At 36.3% G+C, this 25,588-nt stretch overlaps 1 protein-coding gene across 1 annotated transcript in view; it reads right to left on the bottom strand.

Moving 5' to 3' along the window:
* Positions 1-25,588, bottom strand: part of PLAA (phospholipase A2 activating protein) — a 36,275-nt gene that overhangs the window by 4,774 nt on the left and 5,913 nt on the right. Inside the window, exons 2-11 of the mRNA XM_019736266.2 lie at positions 24,723-24,916; positions 21,740-21,840; positions 21,531-21,651; positions 19,492-19,659; positions 18,940-19,075; positions 16,401-16,570; positions 12,479-12,636; positions 11,575-11,794; positions 9,271-9,342; positions 1,864-1,932 (exon numbers count right to left, since the gene is read on the bottom strand). Of these exons, the coding sequence (XP_019591825.1) occupies positions 1,864-1,932; positions 9,271-9,342; positions 11,575-11,794; positions 12,479-12,636; positions 16,401-16,570; positions 18,940-19,075; positions 19,492-19,659; positions 21,531-21,651; positions 21,740-21,840; positions 24,723-24,916 (1,409 nt within the window). The remainder of the gene's footprint in view (positions 1-1,863; positions 1,933-9,270; positions 9,343-11,574; positions 11,795-12,478; positions 12,637-16,400; positions 16,571-18,939; positions 19,076-19,491; positions 19,660-21,530; positions 21,652-21,739; positions 21,841-24,722; positions 24,917-25,588) is intronic.

Here is a 25,588-nt window from a genome sequence, read left to right as displayed (position 1 = left end):
ATGAGTTTATTTAATAAATACTGTATTTCAAAATTAAATTTAAAAAGGAGGAATAAAACCCAAAACACAATAAGCTGTGGTGTAAATAACAAAACAAAGGGCCCTAGTATTCCAAAAGAAAACGGCGTGTACAAAACTCCTGAAGTAGAAAATAGCCTGGCATGCTCAAGAAACTGACATGGGTCAGTGTGGCTAGGCAGAACAAAAGCAGGAATGTGATGGAAGGCAAGAGGATATATTCAGTGGGAAGTCATGAAAGGATTTTAATCAAGGAATGAGTATAAACAAGTTAAGACTATAAAAAGTATGGACCACGGAGAGACCAATTTGGAGGCTATTATTTCTTTAATGTAGGTGAGATGACAATAGCTTGGACTAAGATACATAAAGGTCCAGTATATATACACTAACCTGTTAAAAACGTCTGGAAAATGGGAAGAAGCACTGTTAACTTCAGATTCTTTTGTAAATACAACAGTATAGCTAACAATTACTAAACACTCAATGAAAAGTAATTTACACGTTTTGTAGTTTAAAGTTCTTAAAAGCTCTAGGAGACAGGTATTATCTCAACTTTACAAATGGGAAAAACAGACACAGAAACAGAATGCCTTTCTCAAGGTCAAACAGATAAGAAGTAATGGAAGGAACTGAGAGTTGCCTCTTAAGCATCCCTCACTCTAGAGTCCTTAATCTTAGTTACTATGTTCAATAATGCCAGCCAGTGTTACTTTCACAATGAAAAAATACAAAATCACATACCAAGGGAGTTCTTAAATAGAATGGTGAGTTTATGGGTACGCATTTTATTATACTCAATAACATATGTCACACATATTCTCTTTAATAATATATTAAGTAGGGGAAAAATATATGCCAAGAGATCTATTAAATTTGAAAGAGTTGAATCACAAACTTAGCTCTGCATCTTATTGGAAGCCAATACAGAGGAAAACATGCTTGCATATATTCAAGAACGATGAACAAGTAAGATGTGTCAGACTCTAAGCTAGGTACTAAGGATAAAAACAAAATTAGTTGTTCAGGAGAAGGCCAAATATTCCAGGCCTAATTCAAAAAGCAAATTATTTTCAGTCTCCTTTAAAGGGAACAATGTGTAATGTAGTGAATAACATTTTCAACACATTAAGAACAAAGGAGAGACTAGAATAAACTTAGATTTTGTCAGGGTACAGAGGCAAACACCTGCAGAGAACTGAAGTAGAACAGCAGTTTTCAATCCTGGCTGCACATTAGAATCACATTGGAAGATTATAAAACTAGCCTTGCCAAGGCCCCAATCCAGAGCGATACTAGACCAAGTGAACATCTCTTGAGATGAGTCTGAAGTACTTTTATAAAGCTCCCCAGATGACTCTAAATAATGTGCAGTGACGACAATTCCAAGAACACTCTAAAAGCCAGGTCAAGAATTTTGATTTTGATTTACTGTATAAAAAGTTCTCCAGCAAGAAAAAGACCCCTATTTTCTTTTTTTTCCCAAAAGTTTTTTTTTTTTTTTTTTTTTTTTTATTGGGGAACAGTGTGTTTCTCCAGGGCCCATCAGCTGCTCCAAGTCATTGTCCTTCAATCTAGTTGTGGAGGGCGCAGCTCAGCTCCAAGTCCAGTTGCCATTTTCAAACTTTAGTTGCAGGGGGCGCAGCCCACCATCCCATGCGGGAATTAAACCAGCAACCTTGCTGTTGAGAGCTTGTGCTCTAACCAACTGAGCCATCTGGCCCCCCAAGACACCTATTTTCTTAATCTTTCATTAAACAGGAGTTTCAATGAACTTTAAAAATCTTAAAAAACAAACAAAAATCAAAACAAAACAAACGAGAGAAAGAAATGAAAAGTGCATACCTGTAAAAGGATCAACTCCAGCCATGGTAGTGCCCACACTTGCAGACCCAGGCACATAACGACCACCACCTAAAATGCAATAATACTCCTAGTAAGCAAAGGTAAGTGCAAATTATAAAGCTCAAACAGCCGCTTCTCTATACAGAGTAACTTATTTTCATTATTAGTCATACTTTGGAATGGCACCTTAATGTATAATAAATGGGCTGCAAATTTAATACAGAAAAATGCTTAGAACAGTGCCTGCATGTAGTTAGTGCCCAACAAATGTTAGTCAGAAAAGTAATTCTCAAGTTATAAAATAAACATTAGACGCTTTATGCATTATAATTATAGACCTTTAATGATTACAGAAGTATTAGTGGATTGGAGAAATAAATTAAAACATTTCCATAATGAAATGTGAACACTGTTCTATTGAAATAGAGAAATAGGATTAATCTGGCACATAAAACAAACAGAAAAGAGACTAAGTAATAGTTACATATGCTATGACAATAGCCCAGTCTCACATTTGAGATTATACTTGTGGCTGTCTCACTGAAAATAGAAATAAAAAGGAACATGTAAAACATGTGTAGAGAGAAAATCAGAATAATCTGGAAAAGTTCAGTCCTAGATCAGCCTTTATGGGATGAAGAAAGATGAGCTATTGTTCTAGCCCCTCCGAGTTTATTATCAAGGAGTTGATATAACTGATGTAACAGATACAGAAAAAACAAACAAAACTAAAAACCTAAAAAAACCCACAGATGTAAACAGCATTAATTAAAATAACAAAGAACACAGAATAAGGGGATTTACTGAGTTTTTACTATATGCCAACTAGCACGCTAAGTATCTTATATGCATAAACTCACTTAAGTATTAATTGGATACCATTATTATTTGTAATACTTTATTATAGGAAAACTGAATAACTTGCCTGAGGTATTATGTAGCAGAGTGCAGTCCTACACTTTCATAAACGTGTTTGTCTTACATTTAGTCACCTGTTTAATATGCATGTTCCCAGGATCCACCCATACTAACTTAGTGGGCCTCCAAAGTGGCTTCACTTTCCAGCTACCCAACGGCAAACCACACCCAAGACCATTGAATCAGAATCCATGGGTGAGGTATTAGGGCATGAGTATTTTTAACCTTACTAACCTAGTGTGTCAGAATCTCTGGATAAGACCTTGTGATAAGTTATTTAAACAAGTGTCCCAGATGATTCTAATTAACATTAGCAGTTTGAGAACCACAAAAATAAGGAAAAGAAAAAAGAATTAAGATGGATCGTTAAGTTGTAAGCCAGATGGGCAACTCTTTTGGACCCAGTGCTATTGGTAAAACTGGGAAACAATAGCAACAATAGTAATAGCTAATACATACTAAGGGCTTAATACATATTCTAGGCATTTTGCTAAACACCATACATGTACATATGATTTAATTTTCATAATATCTCAATGTGGTAGGTAGGTACTGTTATTTATTTTTTGTAACAATGTGGTCAATTATCCTAGTAATTCCATAATTCCCCTGGACGTTCAGTACGCTAACTTGCATGTCTCCATAAGCACTGCATCTTCTGAGTTACTGACATTGGGCCACAGTGAGACATGCACCAGTTCTGACGGAGTTTTCTTGATTTTGTTGGTGTTGTTTGAAGCTCGGTATGTTCTTTGTTTCAAAAAAGATCTTCCAGTGAGATTCGGGAACGCTGATGTTCTAGGTTTCAAGGCATTACTGTGCTTGAGTATGCTGATAGAGAACCCATCCCCTTAGCTACTCTTCAGATCTTTACTACCTTTTCAAATTGTATTATGTCATCAAAGACTTCCCAACACATTGTGCCATCACAACACGCAGCTTGACAGTTGGTGATTGTAGTACACTAGTTATCAATGCACAGGGCAAGGGTATTTGCATGTGTTCCTTCAGGAGAGAAAGCAAGCTCACTGAGAACATTTCACAACTTCATGGCACTGCCCCACGGCTGTGTGTTGGTCTAATCTATGATTTGGACAGGATTGTATGCTGGCAAGGTCAATGGATACCAGAAACGCTATGAATCTCTTCCCAAATTTAATAAATTGTCCAGGAGCTCTGGCTGAAGATCCAAGAACAGCATAATAAAATATATCAAAAACGATTCTGAAAACAGACTTTTTCAGCTGTGTTAAACTCCACCTCTGGCCATTTTTTTTTCCAGTAGCGTTGATGCTGAGGTCTGCATACCTTGGTAAATAAAGTCACTTTGAAGAGATACACCAACAATTTCAGGGCTTCATGGAGGCAATTAATAACTTAGATTAGCAAGACTAATCCTGCGTGGTTGCTGGACTGCCTCCTTCCACACTAAGGCAAATATGCCTGGGCAGACTTCGTGACTGCACTGTTCCATCCAATATCAGGGACTCACATGGCTCCTCTGCTCATGATCAGTAGCATCTCGCCAGTGACGGCACTCATGCTGTGTCTTGGTTGGTGGGCTCCCCTATTATCTAATTTCACAGATAAAAAAAATAGGCTCAGACAGGTTAAGTAACTTGCCAATGATAAAAGTGAACTGGCATCTTAAGATGCTTAACCATAGAGCTCAGAGGACTATGGGTAGAGTTGGGCCCCTTGTTAACTCTCTAGTCCTGACTTCCTGTTAAACTTTGTGGTCACTTCCGGGGGGGGGGAATGCTAATAAATAGAGAAGCCATCTTGGAATGGGGGTTTTTGCATGTTTACGATGGGTTAGAGTGCTAGTTGGAAACGTGCATTCACACACTACTGGGGTGACCTCGTTTCTTTTTCTTTTCCCAAATATACTGCTCTTTGGTCGATTTTCTAGTTATTTTGGCCAGTTAACATTTTAGGGGCTTGTCCGGAATCCAGAGAGGTACAGAACTCTAACGGCTTCTGACCAGTGAGCAAACTATGGTGCCTAACTGAGCTGGTTCGGCTGGATTCTTTGCTCCCTGGCTTAGAAGCCTCAGATGAGTTTCTCTGCTGGATCTGAGCCAACAGGCTTTTGCGTCTGGCTTCATTCTCCAGGTTTTATTTGGGAGTTGTTTTAAAATTTTTCGTTAGTTGATGTGCATGTGTGTAAATGCATTAAGGCCTATTTCTTTGTGTTGTCTGAGTACTCATAGCAGGTCGGCTTGAATTCTTATAAAAGCAAGCTGTCCTTTGAGACAAAAAACTGGCCTTCGCCCCTTTGGGGATAAGAGATTATTTTTACTGAAATCAGTCAGTTTTAGCCAGTTTTAGATTGTGCTGTCTCATTGAGAAAACTAACGGAGTACCACACAGCTCAGCCGGTAACTGAACTGTCTGCGAGTTGGTTACTGGCCTGGAACTGGCTCTAATCTAGCCTTCAGTCTTATTTGCAGTGATCAGACTATTCCAGAGTGAGAGTGAGGCGAGCTGAAGACCTGTTGGTTATTCGAGCTGTGAACTGTTTTGGGCCCAGTATTAAAAATGGGATCTTTGATTTCTAAGCCTTCTAAACTGTCCCTCATCCAGGGATACCAGCCGAATATATGTTTAAAACCCATGGGGAATTTTCGTGCACATATTTAACTAAATGGACAGAGCTGACTAAGAGTAATTTTAAAAAATCGGTGGCCACTTTGGGGAACTATTGCGATTCTCAAACTTGATTTTCTTAAAACTTAATTGGATAGTAGCAGCACTGTAACCGAGAAAGAGGGATGGAATGCCTATTTGGATATATTGAGGCTATGCCTATGTTACTTTGAGGCTGCCAAACAAGACTGTAAATCTAAAGTTGTCTTTTTACAAAACAAAGTCTCAAAGTTAGCAAAGACTGTTAAAAATTCTAAAAGAGATAGAATGGCGCTGGAAACCTCGTGTCCTCCCTCCACGATACTGCCTTAGCCTTCCCCGCTGCTCCTTTGTCTCAAACTCCACCTCTGATACCACCTTGCTCTTCCTTGTCGCCTCCTCCACTATCAACTCAGCCCCCAGCGGCAACTTCTCTCAAAATCTCCACCGCTCTCTTCTTCCTTAGAACTTATTAGTACTTTTCCACTTAAGATTAAACCCTCCTGGTGCGGCCGGATGGCTCAGTTGGTTAGAGCATGAGCTCTTAACAACAAAGTTGCTGGTTCAATTCCCGCATGGGATGATGGGCTGCGCCCCCTGTACCTAAGATTGAAAACGGTGACTGAACTTGGAGCTGAGCTGCACCCTCCACAACTAGAGTGGAGGACAACGACTTGGAGCTGATGGGCCCTGGAGAAATACACTGTTCCCCAACAAAAAAAATTAAAAAAAAAAGATTAAACCCGCTGGAGATTCTAATAAACCCCACATTTCCTACGTCCCCTAGAGTAAAGCTGAGTCACGAGCCATTGTAAAGGAATTTCCTAAGCTAAATGAAACTCTAATAAGTTTGCTGAGGAATTTGATATTACTATTCAATCCCATCAGCCTGGGTTTTCTGATTTGTACCAGCTAATCCATATGTTGGTTGGTGAAGGCCAAGCTAGACATTGGATGAGGATTGCCAGATGGGAACATCCTGAAAGGTATTTAGAAAAGCAAACCTCCAATTATTGGGAGGAAGCCAGAGAACTTGCTCGAAAGCTTTATCAAGCAATCCGAAAGCCTTCCCAAGGTCTATCAATTGGAGCAAAATTCACACTTGTTCACTTGTTCACAAAGGCCTAACAAATCTGTTCATGATTATTATAATAGGTTTCAGGTAGTTTTTAAGGAAAATTCTGGTCTTCCTTCAGATATTGACACCACACATGTAACTTAATTATTTGTTTGTCAATGGGCAAAATAAAAACCTTTCCCTCCTGGTTAGGAGATCCAGGATGTGATGGGGAACTATGCCTACCCGAGACTTGGTAAATTTGGCTAATGAGATTGCCAGTACCCTAGACGAGCTACATAGAACTAAAATTGCAAAGACTTTTGACTTTCAGCCATGGCAAATGGGAGACCCTGTGGGAAATCAGAACTCCAACTTTTTGTCATTACTGCAAGGAGCAAGGACATTGGAAAAGGGATTGCCATAAGTTGAAGCGTACAAGACGTTCTCTGCCTACTAACCAGTCTCGTTCAGGCCTTCCTAATAACCAGTGACAGGGCTCCAAGGAATTACAGGGGCTTTTTCCAGTCCTTCCCCAACAGGTCTACGTATCTGAACCTATTCCTTTTTGTCTAGGTCCCTTAAGAGAAGAACATTAACATCATTTTCTCCTTAGTTCTTTTGCCCCTACCCATTTATTAGGCAGAGACTTCTTAGAGAAGTATCATGCTGGATTTCCTTCCTTGTGAGACTGAAGACGCCCCTCATGACTGCCTGAAATTAACATCACCTTCTGACTCCTTGTGAAGATTTGCAGAAGACTCCTCTGGGTAAAGCTGATTTCTCATGGTTTATCGATGTTTTGTATTTAAAAAACGACAATGGTGACTACTGTGCTGGTTATGCTGTTGTAACTCCTGAAGTCATCGAGGCAGCACCTTTGCCTCTGGCCATTTCAGCACAGCAGGCTGAATTATATGCCCTCACTTGAGCTTGCATTTTAGCAAAGGGTAAAGCTGTCAACATTTATACTGACAGCAGATATGACTTTGGGGTAGCCCATGACTTTGGAATGCTATGGAAACAATGTGGTTTCCTTACCTCCCTTTGAGGTCTGGCAACTAGATTTCATATAGCTTCCTCATCTTATGGATACAAATATGTTTTAGTCATAACATATGTTTTCTCTCAGGACGGAAGCTTTCCCTTGCAGACATGCTAATGCATCTGCAGTGGCTAAAGTACTGTTAGAAAAGATTATTCCTATTTGGGGAACTCCTCTTGAACTCCACAGTGATCGAGGAAGCCATTTCACTGGGCAGGTGCTAAAGCAAGTCTGTGCTATTTGGCCAGTTCTGCAACATTTTCACTGTGCTCACCATCCTCAATCTTTGGAATTGGTTGAATACACTAATGGTATTATTAAGACTCAATTGGCAAATTTTACAGAAACTCTTCAAATACCTTGGCCAAAAACATTGCCATTAGTCCTTTTAAATCTCAGATCTACCCCTTTTGGGATTCATAAGCTCTCACCCTTTGAGATAATTACAGGCCGCCCTGTGCATTTGGCCCCTGCCTCTCTTGATCCACGTTGGATGAAAGGAGACATACTTCATTATTGTAAAGGCTTAATTGAATCTATCAACAATATTCATGCTTTAGTCAAACAATCGTTTCACCAGGAAAATGAAAAACTAAAAATTCATACTCTACAACCTGGAGATTTTGTTTATTGGAAAAGACACCTAAAAGAGGATTCACTCTAACCACGCTGGAAGGGCCCTTACCAGGTACTGTTGACTAACCCCTGTGCTGCCTAACTGCAGGGAGTAGACTCTTGGATACACGTGTCACACCTATAGAAGGCACCAAACACTGACTGGAAAAGCACACAGTCTGGTGACCTGAACCTAAAGCTGTCAAAATTTAAAGCAGGTGACCTCTAAGGAGCTTGAGTTCTTGGTCTATGCCTGCCACATAAGCTAGGTTGCTATGTTGCTCTAATTCCACCTTTAACTTTGATCTATTTAAGCTCTGTTTCTGATGCCGGTTGACACTGGACACCAGCTGTTCCCCAATCCATGCACTCTTCCCCATGATGTAAGAAATGACACCCAGAAGAGGCCCTTCTGACATCAAGGGACAAAAGGCTGGACACTGGAAAACCTGAGACTAGACCTGACTGTTGATCAATGATCTTTTAGAGAAACGACCTTGATCAAGAGGAGGGAATGATAAAAGTGAAATATGGTATCTTAAGAGCTGGGAGGACTATGGGTGGAGCTGAGCCCCTTGTTAACTCTCTCGTCCTGACTTCCTATTAAACTTTGTGGTCACTTCTGGGGGAGGGATGCTAATAAATGGAGAAGCCATCTTGGAATCGGGGCTTTTTGCACATGTGCAGCCGGTTGGAGTGCCAGTCAGAAGCGTGCTCACACACTACTGGGGTGACCTCGTTTCTTTTTCTTTTCCAGAATAAACTGTTCTTTTGGTGGATTTTCTGGAGTTATTTTGGCCACTTACATGCTTCACATAGCAAGGAAGTGGTACAGCCAAATTCTGAAACAAGGTCTGTCTGGCTCTAAAACCTACACTCTTAATGACTCTCCTTGCAGGAAGGACCACTGGAGAAAATGATGAGCTATAATAATATTGTATTTAAAAGTCATGAGGAAAGTCACAAAAGTACTCCAGGAAGAAGCAAAAATTAGATGTTCAAGAAAAGGAGATCCATCAAAACTGGGATACATAGATAAGGGAATTATCAGGTATGGGATGATATCTCCAAAATGTAAAGCCATATAATGTAAAATGCTATAAATACATTTAGTGAAGACACATTAATCAAAATTGCACCTCACCTGTAAAAGGATCTGCTGCAGGCAGTGTGTTAGAAGACCCTGATGAAGAGCCTGGAACATACCGACCACCACCTGTGCATGCAAACAAAGGAAAAGCTGAAGTACACCAAAAACTTGAATTTCATAAACAGAATAAAGCTTATATTAGAAGACTAAGCTTAGAGAAAAACAGAAGAGGTAGGCTGTCACATGAGAGAATAATAGAAGTTATGGTCAAAAGTCTTATAGTCGGAAAGACTAGTAAGAAACTAAAATTTCAGTGATTCTCCAAGTTTTGTTTTCTTATCTTTAATACTTTATTATACCTTAGCTCTCACATTTAAATATTAAAATAACTAGGAATTCAAATATAACAGAAATTGCAGGTGGTCTCTGACCTAAATAATACATACATACAATCAGTTCCTGCTTCTATACAAATTCACTAGAATTCCTGCTGTTGCAGTTGCTATCAAAACCACAGGCATCAAATGTTAATCTTTTAGAGAACCCCTGGGTTCATTAATTCATGTGACAAACAGTGCATTCAGTGCTGGGGATCCAGCAGAGAACATGATTGCTTGTATTCACTGAAGCTTATAACCTACTGGAGAAAAGAATTACAAATCGGGATGAGTGCTACAGAAGAAACAGATTTCCATTTCTACATTTACAAATGTGCTGTGTGTGTGAGTATAGGTTTTGTCAGTACCTCTAATCTACAAAAAGATATATGTAAGGATTCTTATAAAGTTAAAGTGTCAGAGGAGCCAAATAGTTGTTAGATTTCCAGATGGAGCCAGTCCTACAAAATAGCTTATACAATACTGCAATCGTGTTCACTCTTTTGCACTGTAGTATGAAATTCCACCAACCAAAACATCCTGGTAATGAAAATATTTTTCTATCCATTTTGGTCAAGTGCAACTTATTGGGAAGGTTACATCATTTATAGTTCAGTATTGAATCAGTCTGATAATTCTGTTTAAGTTAACACACAGATGAGATTAGCTTTATTATGTTAACTGGCAGTGGAATTTTGAACTAGAAAAAGGAGATAATTTGGAACATGACGTATCTGTCGGGGAAGAATAAAAAGATCTGTTTAAGGACTTGAGATAGGGAGAGTATGGGATCTTGTAAAACAAAAGCACTGGCGTGTGAAAAATGGAGTCAAAACTGAAAACAGTAAAACATTAATACAGTACCAATTTCGAAATTTTATTTAGAGCTTGCTCTACACCTAACGAGAGAGGAAGCATTTTATTTTCTCCTGTACCATGACTTCAGTTCCTGGGACCCAGGACTCAGGCCAATACTACTAGGATTATAATTTATGGACTGGCATTAAAACATCATCTCATTTTACATTTTAGACATTGTATATACTACATTCAAACAACTGATGTAAAAGGAAGACGTGGAATACAAATCACCCACAGTTCAGTCCTAGATGTGATGCACAACTAACCAGTTTATCCTCACGTAAAAAAAGAATTTCTATTTACTAAATTTCACCGCAAAATATATTTTTGTTTGTTTTTTCCTACTTTCCACAACATTTAATTGTTTATTTATTAAGAGGAACTATTTCTTAGACCAAATGTCGATGTTTCATAGCTCAGGAACATAGGTCAGTGACAAACTTACACGGAAGTCAACTCAAAGAAATTCTTTACACTCCGAAACCACTTTGCACTCTGAAAGATACCAACCTTCCTCATCTCCTCAGAATCTTTCATGGAATCATAATTTCTGTAGAAATCTGTGTATGCCTTTTTGGTTCAGCCACAGCAAACTTCTAGAAAGCTGCACCTACCTCTCCCCCTGCCCCATACAATGATTGCTCCAACAATATGAAATTGCAGATGCCACAGGCCAGGCATCTGAGGTTTTGTCAAAGCACTGGAAGGCATGGCTGCCATATTCTCCCTTAGTACCAACATCCTTCCACAACATATATTTTTTAAAAAAAGCAACTATGTAAAAGAAACATAGAAGTCTCTTTTCATTTAAAATGACGAAATTAAAGTTTAACTTTTTCTTAAATTTTTATAAGTAGTTTATTTGTACCAAAAAAGTTTCTTAGTTTTATTTACAGTGTGGCTGTATTTTTGAAAGAAAACAATTTACAATCATTTTTATGAATACAGAATTACTATATAATTTGAGGCTTACAAATATGAATTTGAAGTAAAAACCTACTATAGATCTTGGTTTTTATTTAAACAGCTAATCATTATGGGCTTTGAAACACGTCAAAAAAATGAAAATCAACCAAAAATGATGGAAGTACATTAAGACTTAATACAAACCCTAAATTACCTGTAAACGGATCTGAAAAACTGGTGTTCCCAAGTCCCAACATTTGACCTTTTGTGTTATCAATAATAAATTTAGCCACTTGATCCAAAAACATGGGATTCAAATCATTCTTCTGCAAGAAGTTGTATGCAGTTAACCAGGGGTCATCATTGACGTTGTATGGCAATTTATATGATGGTCCACCTTCATTGACATCAATTGAGAAAACATAATCAAATTCCTTTAATAGGAATATAAAAAGGAGATAATGATTACTAACTTATCTGTTTATATATATTAATGACATATATAACGCAGATATTATGTTCTTTATTTTAATAATTATAGTACTTAAACTTTCTCTAAAGTGCAATGTTAAAATCTCCCACTTGGCATATAACGATTAGTAGCAAACATTGCATGTGCTGCGAGATTAGACTTTCACTGGGAAGTGGGAGATGGATTATGACTACATTTTAATTCTAAGGCCAAAGGAAACTTTCTAGTTGGCTGACCTCAAGGCCAAAGTATTAGCTGTTTCCATGCCCCACTAACCAAAACATGCTGGCATTATAAGCACTGCCCTGCGGGCTCCCTCACGTCTTGTCAAGTTAAATATAAGCATGAAACATTAGATGAAAGGTGGCACAGAAGCTCCTAATTCAAAATTGTTGGGAATATCTTATGAAGGGAAACTACTAAAAGACAAATAATGCCTATAAAATACAGCTCTCCCTACACGGACAGAGAGTCTTAAAAAATTTATTTTAAGTCAGGGAAAAGAAAGAATTTCCCCATAGAAATGTGTTTTTAAATGTTCAAATACCAAAGAAAATTTTATTAGCATGAAAAAAAGGGAAAAGAAAACCTTTAATTTGTGGAATGCTTTACGATATTGGTAATTAGAAAGTAGAAGTCAACATACTTTCCCCTCATATAAAACTTTTCCAGATGTTTGCTGATTAGCACCAGATGAGCCAACGACATCACCGATTTTTATCCACCTCCCTTCACTAACACTCCATTGATAGGCTTCAACTTTATCCTCATTTCTGATTAGACGAGTCTGTCCTTCTCTAGTACCTTAAAATAAAGATTTTGAGAATCAAAGGTAGAATGGCAGAGTAAAATTCAAACACATTCAGATAGAAAATTTTTAACATTAAAATTTATACATAAAAGAATCTACATTTTAGTTTAATAGAAAATTGTATCAAACAAAAGATTTTAAAATATAATCAATCCTACTGGCAAGTGACCAAAAAGAAAATAATGGTTAAAAGGAAACTTTATTAAATAAAAGTTTAAAAAATGTGATTCTAGCTGGAAGTAGCTTGCCCATCAGAAGTAAAACAAGTTTTATTACTGTATATCCTCTGACAACACTTTCATTTTAGTAAATGCCTCTCTGCTCTTCTAGCCACTCAAGCCAAAAAGAGTAGAAGAGTCTGATTCCTTTTTCTCTCAACCTCACAGCTAATCTTTCAGCAAATTCTATGTGGTCTATCTTTAAAATATATCTGGAAAAACTACCTCCTCGCACCATCTCTACTGCTACCTGTTGGTACAAGCCATCATCATTTCGCCATTTCTCAACTGGAATGATTCAATGGCCTTCTACTCCTGCCCAGGGGTCCCCTAATGTCAAGCTACCATAGAACTTCTTTCCAAAGTTTAAGGAGCTCCAGACACTTCTCTGCTGGAGACCCTTCAGTGACTTCCCATCTCACCCTTGATTAAAACCCAGGTCATTGGAGTGACTGATGTACAAGGCCAAATACATTCTGCCCTTGCCATTCTCTTCTGACCTCATCCTCCACTATTCCTCCCTCATCCCATCGCCCCACTTCAGCCATGCAGTCTTTGCATCAACTGTTTATTTTGCCTACGATACTCTTCACACAGGTGTTGGCAGGATTTGCTCCCTTCTCTCCTTTAGGACTTTACTAGAATGTCACATTCTCAGCAAGGCCTTCAGAGACAGAGAGAGCTAGCTGTCCTCTAGAGATTCATGCTCCAAGTTCACACAGTAGAGCTGTGGCTGTCTAGTCAGATTAAATTATTCAGACCCCTCACATCTTACAGTCCCTCGATGTTACACACTGAGTAATCGTCAGTGGCGTCTGGATGGGTATGATATAGGCCATTTCTAGACCAACTTCCTCATCCTCTACCCTGCACTTTTACCCTGTCTAGAGGATGAATGTCTACCCTCAAAAGTAACCTTGGAAGTCACATGTTAAAGATGACGGCTGCCATCAGCTTGAATGACCATGAGGAGCAAAATTATTCTATAAACATGCTTCAACATATGCTGCCATCAACTTAACTTTAAATGTGCAAAAAAAATGAACTTTTCTTGTGTTCAACCACTGAAATTTTAGGGTTTATCTGTTACAGCAGCTAGTGTTAACCATTCCCTGACCATTGTATTTAAAATGATGAAACAGCCCCAATTATTTGTTTTTTCCATAGTACTTATCATTATCTGATACTTATATATTTACTTATTTACTTTTTAATTATGTCTCTTCTTGTAGAACATAAATTTGTGAGAACAGAGATTTTTGTCTCTTTTGTTATCTGCTGTACTCCCCAGAGATTAGAACAATGCCTGGCACATATTAGGCACTTAGTAAATACTTTATTTTGTGTGTGTGTGTGTGTATGTGTACACATGCACACGCACACACACAAAGGATGCCCAAAAAATATATATACATTTTAAGGAAAAAACTATATTAAAATTGTAGTACTCTATATATATCGATAACAAAAGATGAATACAAGTCATGTGTATATATATTTTTTGGCACTCCCTGGAGTATGTATGTGCCATGTTTCCCCAAAAATAAGACCGAGTCTTATATTAATTTTTGCTCCAAAAGACGCATTAGGGTTTATGTACAGCGGCTGTCATCCTGAAAAATCATGCTAGGGCTTATTTTCCGGTTAGGTCTTATTTTCAGGGAAACACAGTACGTGTTTACACACACATTTTGTAAAGACTTGTAAAAAATATCAAAAACATGATATTAATGCCGTAGTTCTCCAAGCTTTGGTTTCAAGATCTCTTACAGTCATAAAAGTTATTCAGAAGCCCAAGTGCTTTTTATAATGTGGGTTATACCAACTGATTTATTGGATTTGACATTAAAAATGAGGAAAGTAAAAAAATATATCTACTATGGAAAACAATAATAGATTCATTGCATATTGAATAAATATTTAATAAAAAGTAAGTATGCTTTTTAGAAGTTTAGTGAGAATACTGGCATTGTTTTCCATATTTGTAAATCATTTTACTGTCTCTAGAAGACAGCTGGATTTACCATACCTGCCTCTGCATTCAATCTGTTGTTTTGGCTGAAGTATATAAAGAAAATCCAGCCTGTCACAGATAATATAGTTGAATAAGAGAAGACTAGTTCAATAGCCCTTTCAGAAAAATGTGAATATTCTACATGAAGTAGGTCCTTAAAGGTTGCAATTTAGAATCTGAAACCGTATCAATGAATTTTTTCATGCTCTATTACACTAAAACCCATTGGTCTATCTTACACTTTGAACAGATTTTTTACATTCACGACTGGTAACACCATGAACTGGGCATTTGGAAAATATTGATAAAATGAGCTATGTGGATCTTCCACATGTTTACACATTTTATTCAATATCAATAAAATTACATTTATTAATATTACTACTGATATCATTAGAATAGTCTTTTAAATATTAGGAAACTATCAAGCTCATATGGCAGATACAAATTTTTCAGAATTTCAATTTGCACTTGAGAGAGTTTGAACTTTATCTTTGGCAACAAATATCGTCAGTTGTTTTCTTAAAGTGACATGCTCACTTAGTTCATTTTCAAAAAATGCCTACCAAATACCCAAGCCTGAATAATCATAGTTAATCGTTCTTAGACATAAGAGTGGCATTCCTTGAAAAAAGAGAATAGTTCAGCCTGCAACTTAAATGACTGTGTAAGTACTTATCCTTGAGACACCATAGTGCTTTGGTATACTTGGCGTGTAATTTACATTCTGTCATTCATAATATTAAAAAAAAAAGTATTAAAGGGTCAAGATGTAATAAAATTAATTTTTAATGCTTCCTCAAGGACATTTTTGAGGGCAGATAGCATTTTATTTTTGATGAACATTTGATGAACACAATGACTACCAGAACAGTTTGATGTCACGGCCTTGACTTGTATACTAAGTTTTACCCACCATTGCTTCTGTACCGTAAACGTTAACACAGCGTAAAAGTCAAATAACACCTTAGTATTGTAAAATTAGTTTTGACCCTGTGGACATCCTGACAGGATCTCAGAATTCCCAGGCGTCCATGGACCAAGTTCTGAGAACCACTGATATAATGGATCAGGGATATATCCAAAACAAGATTTCATTTGAGACAGCGCTCCTCCAATTTTAAACCCAAATGATCCCCAATTCATTAAGCAAACGTTGCTTTTTTTAAACTCATTTTTATTTTTAGTCTGTGCAATCTTAGGGAATCTAATCAACCAAAAGGTGTTAAAATAAGTGACTTTTGAGTACCTACTTATATAGGAGCTAAGCATTGATTTATTTGAAAGAACAAAAATATTTATAGGGCGTTTAGCTCAAAGTTTTTAAAATGATGAGAAGAGGGAAGAAGAATGCGATTTTTCATAGCGGTTCTCATGCATAATAGTAAAAATCCTAAAAAATATCAGTATCTGTCAATGAGAATAACACCAAATGATTAGAAAAACCACGTTTTTTTTCTTTACACTTTAATTATTCCAGAAGGCAAACAACAATTTTTACTACTAGATACACTGAAATATTTACCAGGTTCATTCAGATGTTCCCTCCCAGGAAGCTGCTCTGCATTAATGTCCCCTAAATCACCAGTTTTGGAATCAATGGTTGCCTGAGACAGTTCTTTCTCAAAAGCCTTGATTTCCTCAGCAGTCGCTGTCCGATCCTCTGATTCTGTAAACACTCTAATAATACCATCACTATAAGGAAAAACAAACTGATTTTAAGTCACTGCCATTGTGTATAAACATCATCACACACGCGTGTTCCAAAGCAAAACTAATCTGTATTTGTGAATATAAGAAACATTACTATGTATTTATTGCTGAGTATCGTACTATGCTGACATCAGCACATACTACCCTCTATTATTCTCTAAAGCAATGCATAAAGTGGAAAAAGACTAGGGAAAAATTCCTGGCAAAGGACAGAGAAATATGTATGTAACACAATTTATTCCAAGTTAAATATTTACCATCATAAAAATCTAGATAGAGTGTACATTTTCAAAGTCAATATTACATAGGTATTATGGTATAAAGAAGCCTGTCGGGCTGGTTTACTTTAAAAAGGGCTCAAGTGCCCACCATAAGGCTTAGAAATATCTGCTCAGTATCTGTTCACTAGGGAAATATGGAGTTGCCATGAACTAGCAATGTAACCCAATCAAGGAAAAAGACGTGCTGGGCAGCTGGATGGTTCAGTTGGTTAGAGCGTGAGCTATGAACAAGGTTGGCGGTTCAATTCCCACATGGGATGGTGGGTATGCCCCCTGCAACTAAAGATTGAAAACAGCGACTGGACTTGGAGCTGAGCTGCACCCTCCACAACTAGATTGAAGGACAACGACTTGGAGCTGATGGGCCCTAGAGAAACACAATGTTCCCTCAGCGCTCCCCCAAAAAATTTTAGAAAGAAAGAAAGAAAAAGGTCGTGCCTTTGTACTAGATGGCAGTCACAACCCCTGTTCTCAGAAAAATGACTTCATTTCCATGATTTCTCAATTCTAAATTTGGGGTAGAGAGGGCAAGTTAGCCACTTTCAACTGTACTAATCCTACCCAATTCTGCTGAAAATTTAGTTTCTTAACCTTCCACTAACAGCAATTTCACCCGTTCAGTTTTGTTTTTTTCCTTCAACTTTAAATGTGCTTAAGGGAGAAAAAAACTAACCCCTGGCCCAGCCAGAGTGTAAAAACACCTCTAGTTTGTTAGACCCTCTGTCCCTTACAGCTTTTTCTTCTTGCCTCAATGCCAGCATAGTCCATAATCCTTTCCTTCATCGATTGCCTCAAAACTCTTTGTCTCCTCTTATTTACCTTCTTCTATAATTTTCTACCAAAATGTGATACCAAAAAAGTTACTTATTAACATCTTGCAAGCCAGATTCAAAAGCTTTTCCAACTTTCCATTCTTTAACTTGTATATACATTGACACTGATCACGATCTTTCTTCCAAATGTCTCCTTTTCGTCTCTGAATTTCAACCTCTGGATTCCTTTTTCTGCTGAACCTACTGGCTTCTCTTTCTTCACTCAACAGTAAGTCACAAGATTCAGTCTTTTGTTTTCTATTTCTTCCCCACTATGCTTCTTCCCTCAGAGAAAAGTGGTCCATCACTTGACTTTTGGCAGTTTTGTGCAAATCTTTATCTTCAGTTACAGTTGTCAGGCTGCAATCCAAATGCCCATAATCTACTGGCATGAGGGGGGCTAATTACCACTTGAACGTCACAAAGCCTAAAACCAAAGTCATCACCTTCTGCATCAAACCAATTCTCCCATGTCCCCCTTTTTATTATTGTGGTCTTTCAATCACCAAGTTTGAAGTTTTATTCTTCTCTTTCATCACTTTCTAATCTGTTTTTCTTTGCATTATCTCACTTTTGGTCTTATCCATTTGCACTATAGGGCCAATATTTCACAACTTCACACCCTTATTACTGTAATTGCTTTCTTATTGTAATTGCTTTCTAATTTGCTTTCCTTCCCACGGTCCCACTAGTTAAATCCAACTTACATATATAATAATTCACAAGTTCTGTTTTAATCGTATCACTTCTTCCTCAATAGCTACAACCATTTAACCCTAAACACTTAATTTTAAAAATGCCTGACATTCAAGGTTGTCCATAATGAAGATCTGCCTTACATCTGACCAACTTTTCCCCAGTATTAGTCCTCTGTCATATTCCTTCATCTCCTACACGATCACTTTCATTTCCATGCCACACCTGGACTCATCTGTTGCTTTTGACAAAAATTCTCACTTCCGTTCTTACTCATTATCTTTCAAAATCCCATCCTAATTTCTTCTTCTCCAGAAAGTTTTCCCATGTCAATCTCGACCTTCTTTTGCATTCAGTGTTTCAGCCACACACTTGTAATACAATACTGGTGTAATATATCCTGCATCATTAGTGTTACACCTACTACTGTTGGTATATGGACTGTTAGCTAGATATAACAGATATGTGCATAAAGTCTCTCCAATTCATCTGAAACTACTTATGGCTTATCTCTGTGCACTCTAATGACACATTATTTATTGATTGATTAGAATATAAATACCTTGCACCAACCACAATGTCACCATTGTCTAGCACACAGCAGCACCATATAGATTGAGCTGGAAGTCGGATTGTTTGAGCACATTCCCCATGTTTCCAGATTCTCAGAGATCTGTCTTCTGCTGTTGTCACAAAATCTAATATTAATGAACAGAGAAACAATTAGCTTGAATAAATAAAATTAAGTACATTTATACATACCATCTTTCCAGGAAGGCTGATTTTTTTAAACCCTAAAGTATTTTAAAATTATAGTTTTAAATGTTATGTATTTGTTTCTTATACACAACTTTAAAAATCACATTTCTATACATTTCACATCGTATACTATACTTTACACCAATAAATTATACAAAGTAAACCTGAATTAATATAAAGATGATCATATAATTCTTTCCTTTAGAAAAAATACTCATGAAATAAAGTTTCTAAATTACTCAAGTTACAGTTAGTAAATTGATTTAAGTCATCAGTCCTTTTTCCCTCACCTCAAGAATGTGAGGGAACAATGGCCAATACAAAATTTTAATCACATGGCATAAGATAATCTTACCTTTACAATTTGGAAAGACAGATATGCTATAAATATAATTTGTATGTCCATAATATACTTCAAGACACTCGCCAGTAATTTGCCACCTTCTAATACTGGCATCATTTGCACAGGAAAGAAATTCTGTTTCACTCAAAATTGCCAAACCTCTTACACAGTCTTCATGTCCTGGATTAAAAAAAAGAATAATGCAAATTAATAAAACGGATCATTTGGTAGATAGCTGTCCATATTTCACTAACGTTATAAAACACATCAGTGAGTAGTAAAAACTGAATTTCAAGTTTGAGAAATTCATTTTTCTGTAGAAAAGCCTCATAACCAAAATTTTTATTTTAAGTTTGGCAACACCTTTTTTATTACCAGTCTTGGAAAATTATATTTATCATATCTTCTCCAAATTATTTCTTAAAACCTTCCAGAAACAGGATTCTGATCCCTACAATTCTCCTTTTATACCTGACAATTTCAGCTTTTCTTCCCCAGTAACAAGAGTAATTCATAACATACACAATATTCAAATGTAACAGAAATGTATAACAAAGAATAAATATCTCTTAAGTTTCTCACCACACAATATTGAAATTAATATTTATAAAGCTTCAGAGAAAATAAAGAAAAAACTAAGATTACAAAAGATTCCATTTGAGTTTGACATAAAACCATCAAAAAATAATAAATTTCATTAAAATACACAGGAATAGGCTGACAGTGATTAATTTCTCTAAAACCATGCAATTAGTGCCAGAGCTAAAACAAGAATTCAAGTTTCCTGTCTCATAATCCTACCTTTTGATTCAACCAAAATGCAAATCTAGAGCCAAAACATTGCTGATTTATCAATGGAAACATTTCACACTTTATATAAATGCAAGTATTAAAATAAAATGACAATTAATGATTATTGTTTGTTTTAAAATGGCAAGAATTTATGGAATAAACTTCTTGTATAATGTTCTTCATTATATAACTGCAGGTATATATGGAAAATATACATATTCCACTTATCAAAGTATATTACATGTTTTCAAAAAGCTTCATAAAATTCAATTTCTTTCAATATTAATTGAAGTCTTGTAGAAGATATCACCACAATTTTTTTTTAAGAACAAAACATTCTCTGAAGCTTGTGATCTAATAATACACATCAGAAGTCAAAACTTTTCCAATGCTCAATATTTGCTAATGTAGATTAGTTATCACAGATTACTAACAACTTGATACACGTACCGGGGGTGCCAAAAAAATGAATACACATGACTTGTATTCATCCTTTGTTATCAATATACATTGAGTATTACAATTTTAATACAGTTTTTTCCTTTCTTAAAATGCATATACATTTTTTTGGAACCCTCTGTATGTATGTATAGAAGCAAACAGAGATGTTTATTGAAACTCATTGTCCATTTTCCATCTACAGATAGTTTCATCTGCACAAAGGGACTTACTGCAGTATTAACCAGGGTGGTGATCAACTTTTTAAAAGTAAGCAAGATAAAAAAAACAAAAAAAATATTTACCAAGAAAAATATAAGTACCCCACAAATACATCAGCAATACTAATATTACACAGCAGATGCCTCAGTGTGAGTTATTGAATAACTGAGGTTTAAAAAGACTACCCACCTAAACCACCACATAATCAGAGTCTAAAATTTATTATTAAGCAGTGTGCTTCGATATTAATAAAAGTACTCATGTTTTCCTCCATATATAAAGATAACACCACTGATCCACCATCAATAAGGCTGATGCTTGGAAGTTTCAGACTGAACTTGTTCAAATGACAACCAAAAACATACTGCATACCAAAAATTATATACGTACATATAATTCATAGAAACACATATATCATAGCCTATCTGTTAGCTACATTAGTCCACATCTGGTTTAATGAGAAGTGTCATTATATCCTTTAAAAAGCTATACAGTGGCGTTTTTCAGATATAATTTTCAAGCTTCTAAATCTTTGAGAGAAAGACCATCTCAGTAAATATGAAGTGATGAAATTATAAAAGTTGTCACTCTCATCTTACCTGAAAAAGTCCGCTCACATCTTCCAGCTTTCCACAGTTTAATAGTCTTGTCTGCAGATCCAGTTAACATTAAGCCCTGTTCAGGTAAGATCTTTACCGCCCAGACTGCAGCTGTATGACCCTGTGAGCAAAACGGGTAATAATTTAAGTTGCCACAGAATCAATGTATTTAATTATTATCTAGAATATTCACACAGAACTACTTATACCTGTAAGGTCATCATGCATTTGTCATTCAGCCAGACTTTAGCAGTAGTGTCCCATGAGCCACTAAGTAATGTTCCAAATTTTCCAGATGAAAGACTACAAACTAAAGGGAAAAAGGGCATTGGTTAATGCATTTTCATACCAAAAAAATGCTCAACTTTGTTAGTTATCAAAGCTTGTTAAGTGACAGTATCTTAGCCAATCAAGGCTTAACTCAATGGAGATGCAGAAGGGAGCAGTGGTTGAGAGCACAGACTGGTGTCAGACTGCCTGGGTCCAAGTCCTAGCTATCTAATGACAGGGGTATTACTTAACCTCAGACCCCTCCTCTGTAAAACGAGGAAGCAGGATTAAGTGGGATGTGCAATCCCTTCCAGTTCTAAGCAACTACATAGGGATACATTGCAAACGATTTGCAATGCTGTTTAGATAGATATTAAGGATCGCTTTAGTTAAAGTGACAAACACTGTAACCAAGCTAAATGTTCAATAGTAATGGAATGGTTAATTAAGTGTCTTACTGATGTAAAATTACACAGGCTAAAAATTATAAATATGAAAATTATGTAAAAACATGGAAATAAAATAAGACAGAATTCTGATTGAAAATGGCAGATTGTCCACAGTAACGCTATAAATGGTATTAATTTACAAGGACAAAGAAGACTGAAAATACCATAACTGATTTAACAAACTAGAGGACATTATAATCTAAACAACCCCAGAGAGGGATTAGAAGCAGAGTGACTGGCCCCACAACATGAGAATCAGTATCCAGCCACTTGGTTCCGTGGAGTATGGGGCTAAGCAGAGGACTTGAAAACTGAGAAGAGTGATTCCAAGTCTGCATACAACACAATGAAACACTAGATCTCTCCTCTCAGCCAGTGTCAGGAAAGTGCATCCTCACCCACTGCAGGACACTGGAGACTTATTCTCTGGCTCAGGAGCCAATTTGGCCAATCATTTCCATTGGCCAAATATGGGATATTTTGAGAATCAAGAAGAAAAAAAAGTGTCAGGGAATCAATCCATTTTGAAACCCAGTAAAAAAAGGTGGGAGAGGGGCAAAACAAACATTTATCTTGTCTTCTTTGTATAAAAGTTTCACATGGTAATCAAAAAATTGATGTGGGAAAGTTATACATAGAAAAATGCTAGCTATTAAATGCAGAAATAATTGTGGAATTAGAGTACAATCATTTTGTAATTTTTAATGAAATATTGGATCTATGCAATGACCAGAAATAGATGGTAAAACCATTATATAAAATAGGCTGATGGGAATTTTATAAGGAATGGATGATACAACACTTGATCAACCTTAACATCACAAAAAAAAAATTATGTGCCTCTTGACATGGTACAACAGCAAGTACACTACACTACCTATAAAATGTTCTTGTCAAAAATTTGCATCTGAATCTGATCAAGCTTCTAGATCTAACTAATAGCTTACTGGGGATTGAGGAACATGTTAAAGGGAGGAACAAGGATTTAATCAAAAACGTTCAGAATGCAGGAAATTCTACAGGAAAAATAATCTGGTTTCAAATAGAGGGGAAAGAAAATAAATTGATAGAAAGACATGTGGACCCTGTTTGGGTTACCATTTAAACAAACTGTCCAAAAACATTTATGAGACAACTGCGTACATCTGAACATTCACTGAATATTTGGTAATAAAAAATTAAGTTTTGTTTTAGGGATGATAATATTGTTTAAAGAAGAGAAAGAATCCTTACCTTTTAGAGGGGTCAGCAAACTATGGCCTGTAGGCCACCTGTTTTTGTACAGTGCACAAACTAAGAATGTGTTTTTTACATCTTAAGTGGTTGGGAAAAAAATATCAAGATACTTCTTGACATGTGAAAATTACGTTAACATCCAAATTTCAGTGTCCACTGATAAAGATTTATTGAAACACAGACATATTCATTGATTTATTTATTATCAGTGGCTACTTTTGTATACAACACCAGAGTTGAGTAGCTATGAAAGCGACCATATGGCCTACAAAGACTAAAATATTTACTATCAGGCACTTTACAAAAAAAGTTTGCCAACCCCTACTTTAGAGCTACATATTGTTGAAGCATTTACAAATGAAATAGTATACTGGAAATTTCCTTTTAAACAATGTTGTGGAAGAGGCGGAAGGTGAAACAAGATAGACCATGTGTTGATAATCCTTGAAACTATGTAAAATACATGGGTAGAAGAGATCATTAGTCCCGTTTATGTATGTTCGTGTACAACGCAATGTAAGTTACTATCTCTACTTTTGTATACATTTGAAGATTTCTTATAATTAAGTTAATAAACCTGCATCACTCTATTCTGACACACAAACATTTTACAAACTCTTTGAAGGAATTAAGTTTTAAGTGTTTATGGGCCATACTATTTTCTTTAAAATGTGCCAAACTATTCCAGATACATAAAAAATAAGTATGCATACTGCATTGATTAAGCGTATCATTTTATAAGAGCTGTGAAGCCATACACAAATCCAGGATTATAAGAGAATCAGAAATATACACAAATCACAGGAAACGATACTCAAAAGTATTAAATACTTTTTAATAATGATACCAGCGCTCTAAACACATTCAATTTGCTGCACAGAGACATAATAGTCAAAAGGTAAAGAAATATTCTTAGTTTTCCTGAGTAAATGAATTCCTTGCACAAAATAGTTGAAAAACTGATATCACACAGTGTATTAAAATTATACAGCCTCTGCCTTTTAAAACTGAACACTTTACTTTTTAAATATATAAGCATGTCAGCCTTTACTGATGACAACAGTAAATCTGTAACAGAATTTATAGAACAATGATGATCCAAAAAGGTTTTCACTATCAAGCGTTTTAGCTAGAGGTAAAATAACATAATAAAAACGAGAGAAAATGGGTATGTGAACTTTACTTTCAAAAGGATGAAACTTTTTCAAATTGAAAACTACCAAAACATTATACTCACCAGTATTTTTGTGACCTTTTAGTATATAAAGTGGTGCTGGACTCTCCAGTGAGAAAATGCAAATATTGTGGTCATTTCCTCCAGTGGCAATTAGTCCATGAGGGTGTACGTCACTCGAAGGTATGATGCACACGCAAGATACGAAATTGGAGTGGCCACTCATACAATGCATTTCGGTAAAACCCCTATTAGGACTGCAAGGAAATGATAATTAACAAGACATATATTGGTCCCCTGACTTAGCCTAGGACATAAGTTGTCAAAGTACTCATTTTCATTTAGTTGAATTTTATAGAGTACATACTATTTTAAGTATCTATTGTTTTAAATTAAATGTTAAATAGATAATTTATAACAACTACTACCAAGGTTTACATCAGATTAGGAGAAGTTTAACTAGGTTTTAATTGATAATAGTATGTTAATTAACAGGAAGAACAAGGAAAGAAAGAGAGGGAAACGAATATCTTAAGTGGCTTTTCCTCATCCTCCATCTTCATTTCTACTCATCAGTAATTGTTACCCTAAGAAATCCCTGGTGAAGTGAAACATTCACGCAATTAGGATAATGAGACCCACTATCAATAAGCCTTAACCACAGGGGGGACATTTTCATACTGTGAAGCATTAACTTAGTACCTATTAGTATACTACGTGTATCTAAATAGAATATCAATCATTCTCAATATGGAAACTAAAGGAACTAACATAGCGATAGATAAATGATTGCTCTTGGGACACAGCACATTAACTGCCTTGGATTAGAATGATTACCAATTTGTTGTACACATCAGTCACTTAGCCTTACACTGTCTTACATAACAAGTCATATCATAACAGATTATGATATAGTATGTGGAAGGCAG

The sequence above is a fragment of the Rhinolophus sinicus genome, linkage group LG04 (assembly GCF_036562045.2).
Source record: "Rhinolophus sinicus isolate RSC01 linkage group LG04, ASM3656204v1, whole genome shotgun sequence".
NCBI classification, from domain to species: domain Eukaryota; kingdom Metazoa; phylum Chordata; class Mammalia; order Chiroptera; family Rhinolophidae; genus Rhinolophus; species Rhinolophus sinicus.
The sequence above is the reverse complement of the archived record's forward strand: the minus strand, read 5'-3'. Positions and strand labels throughout refer to the sequence as shown.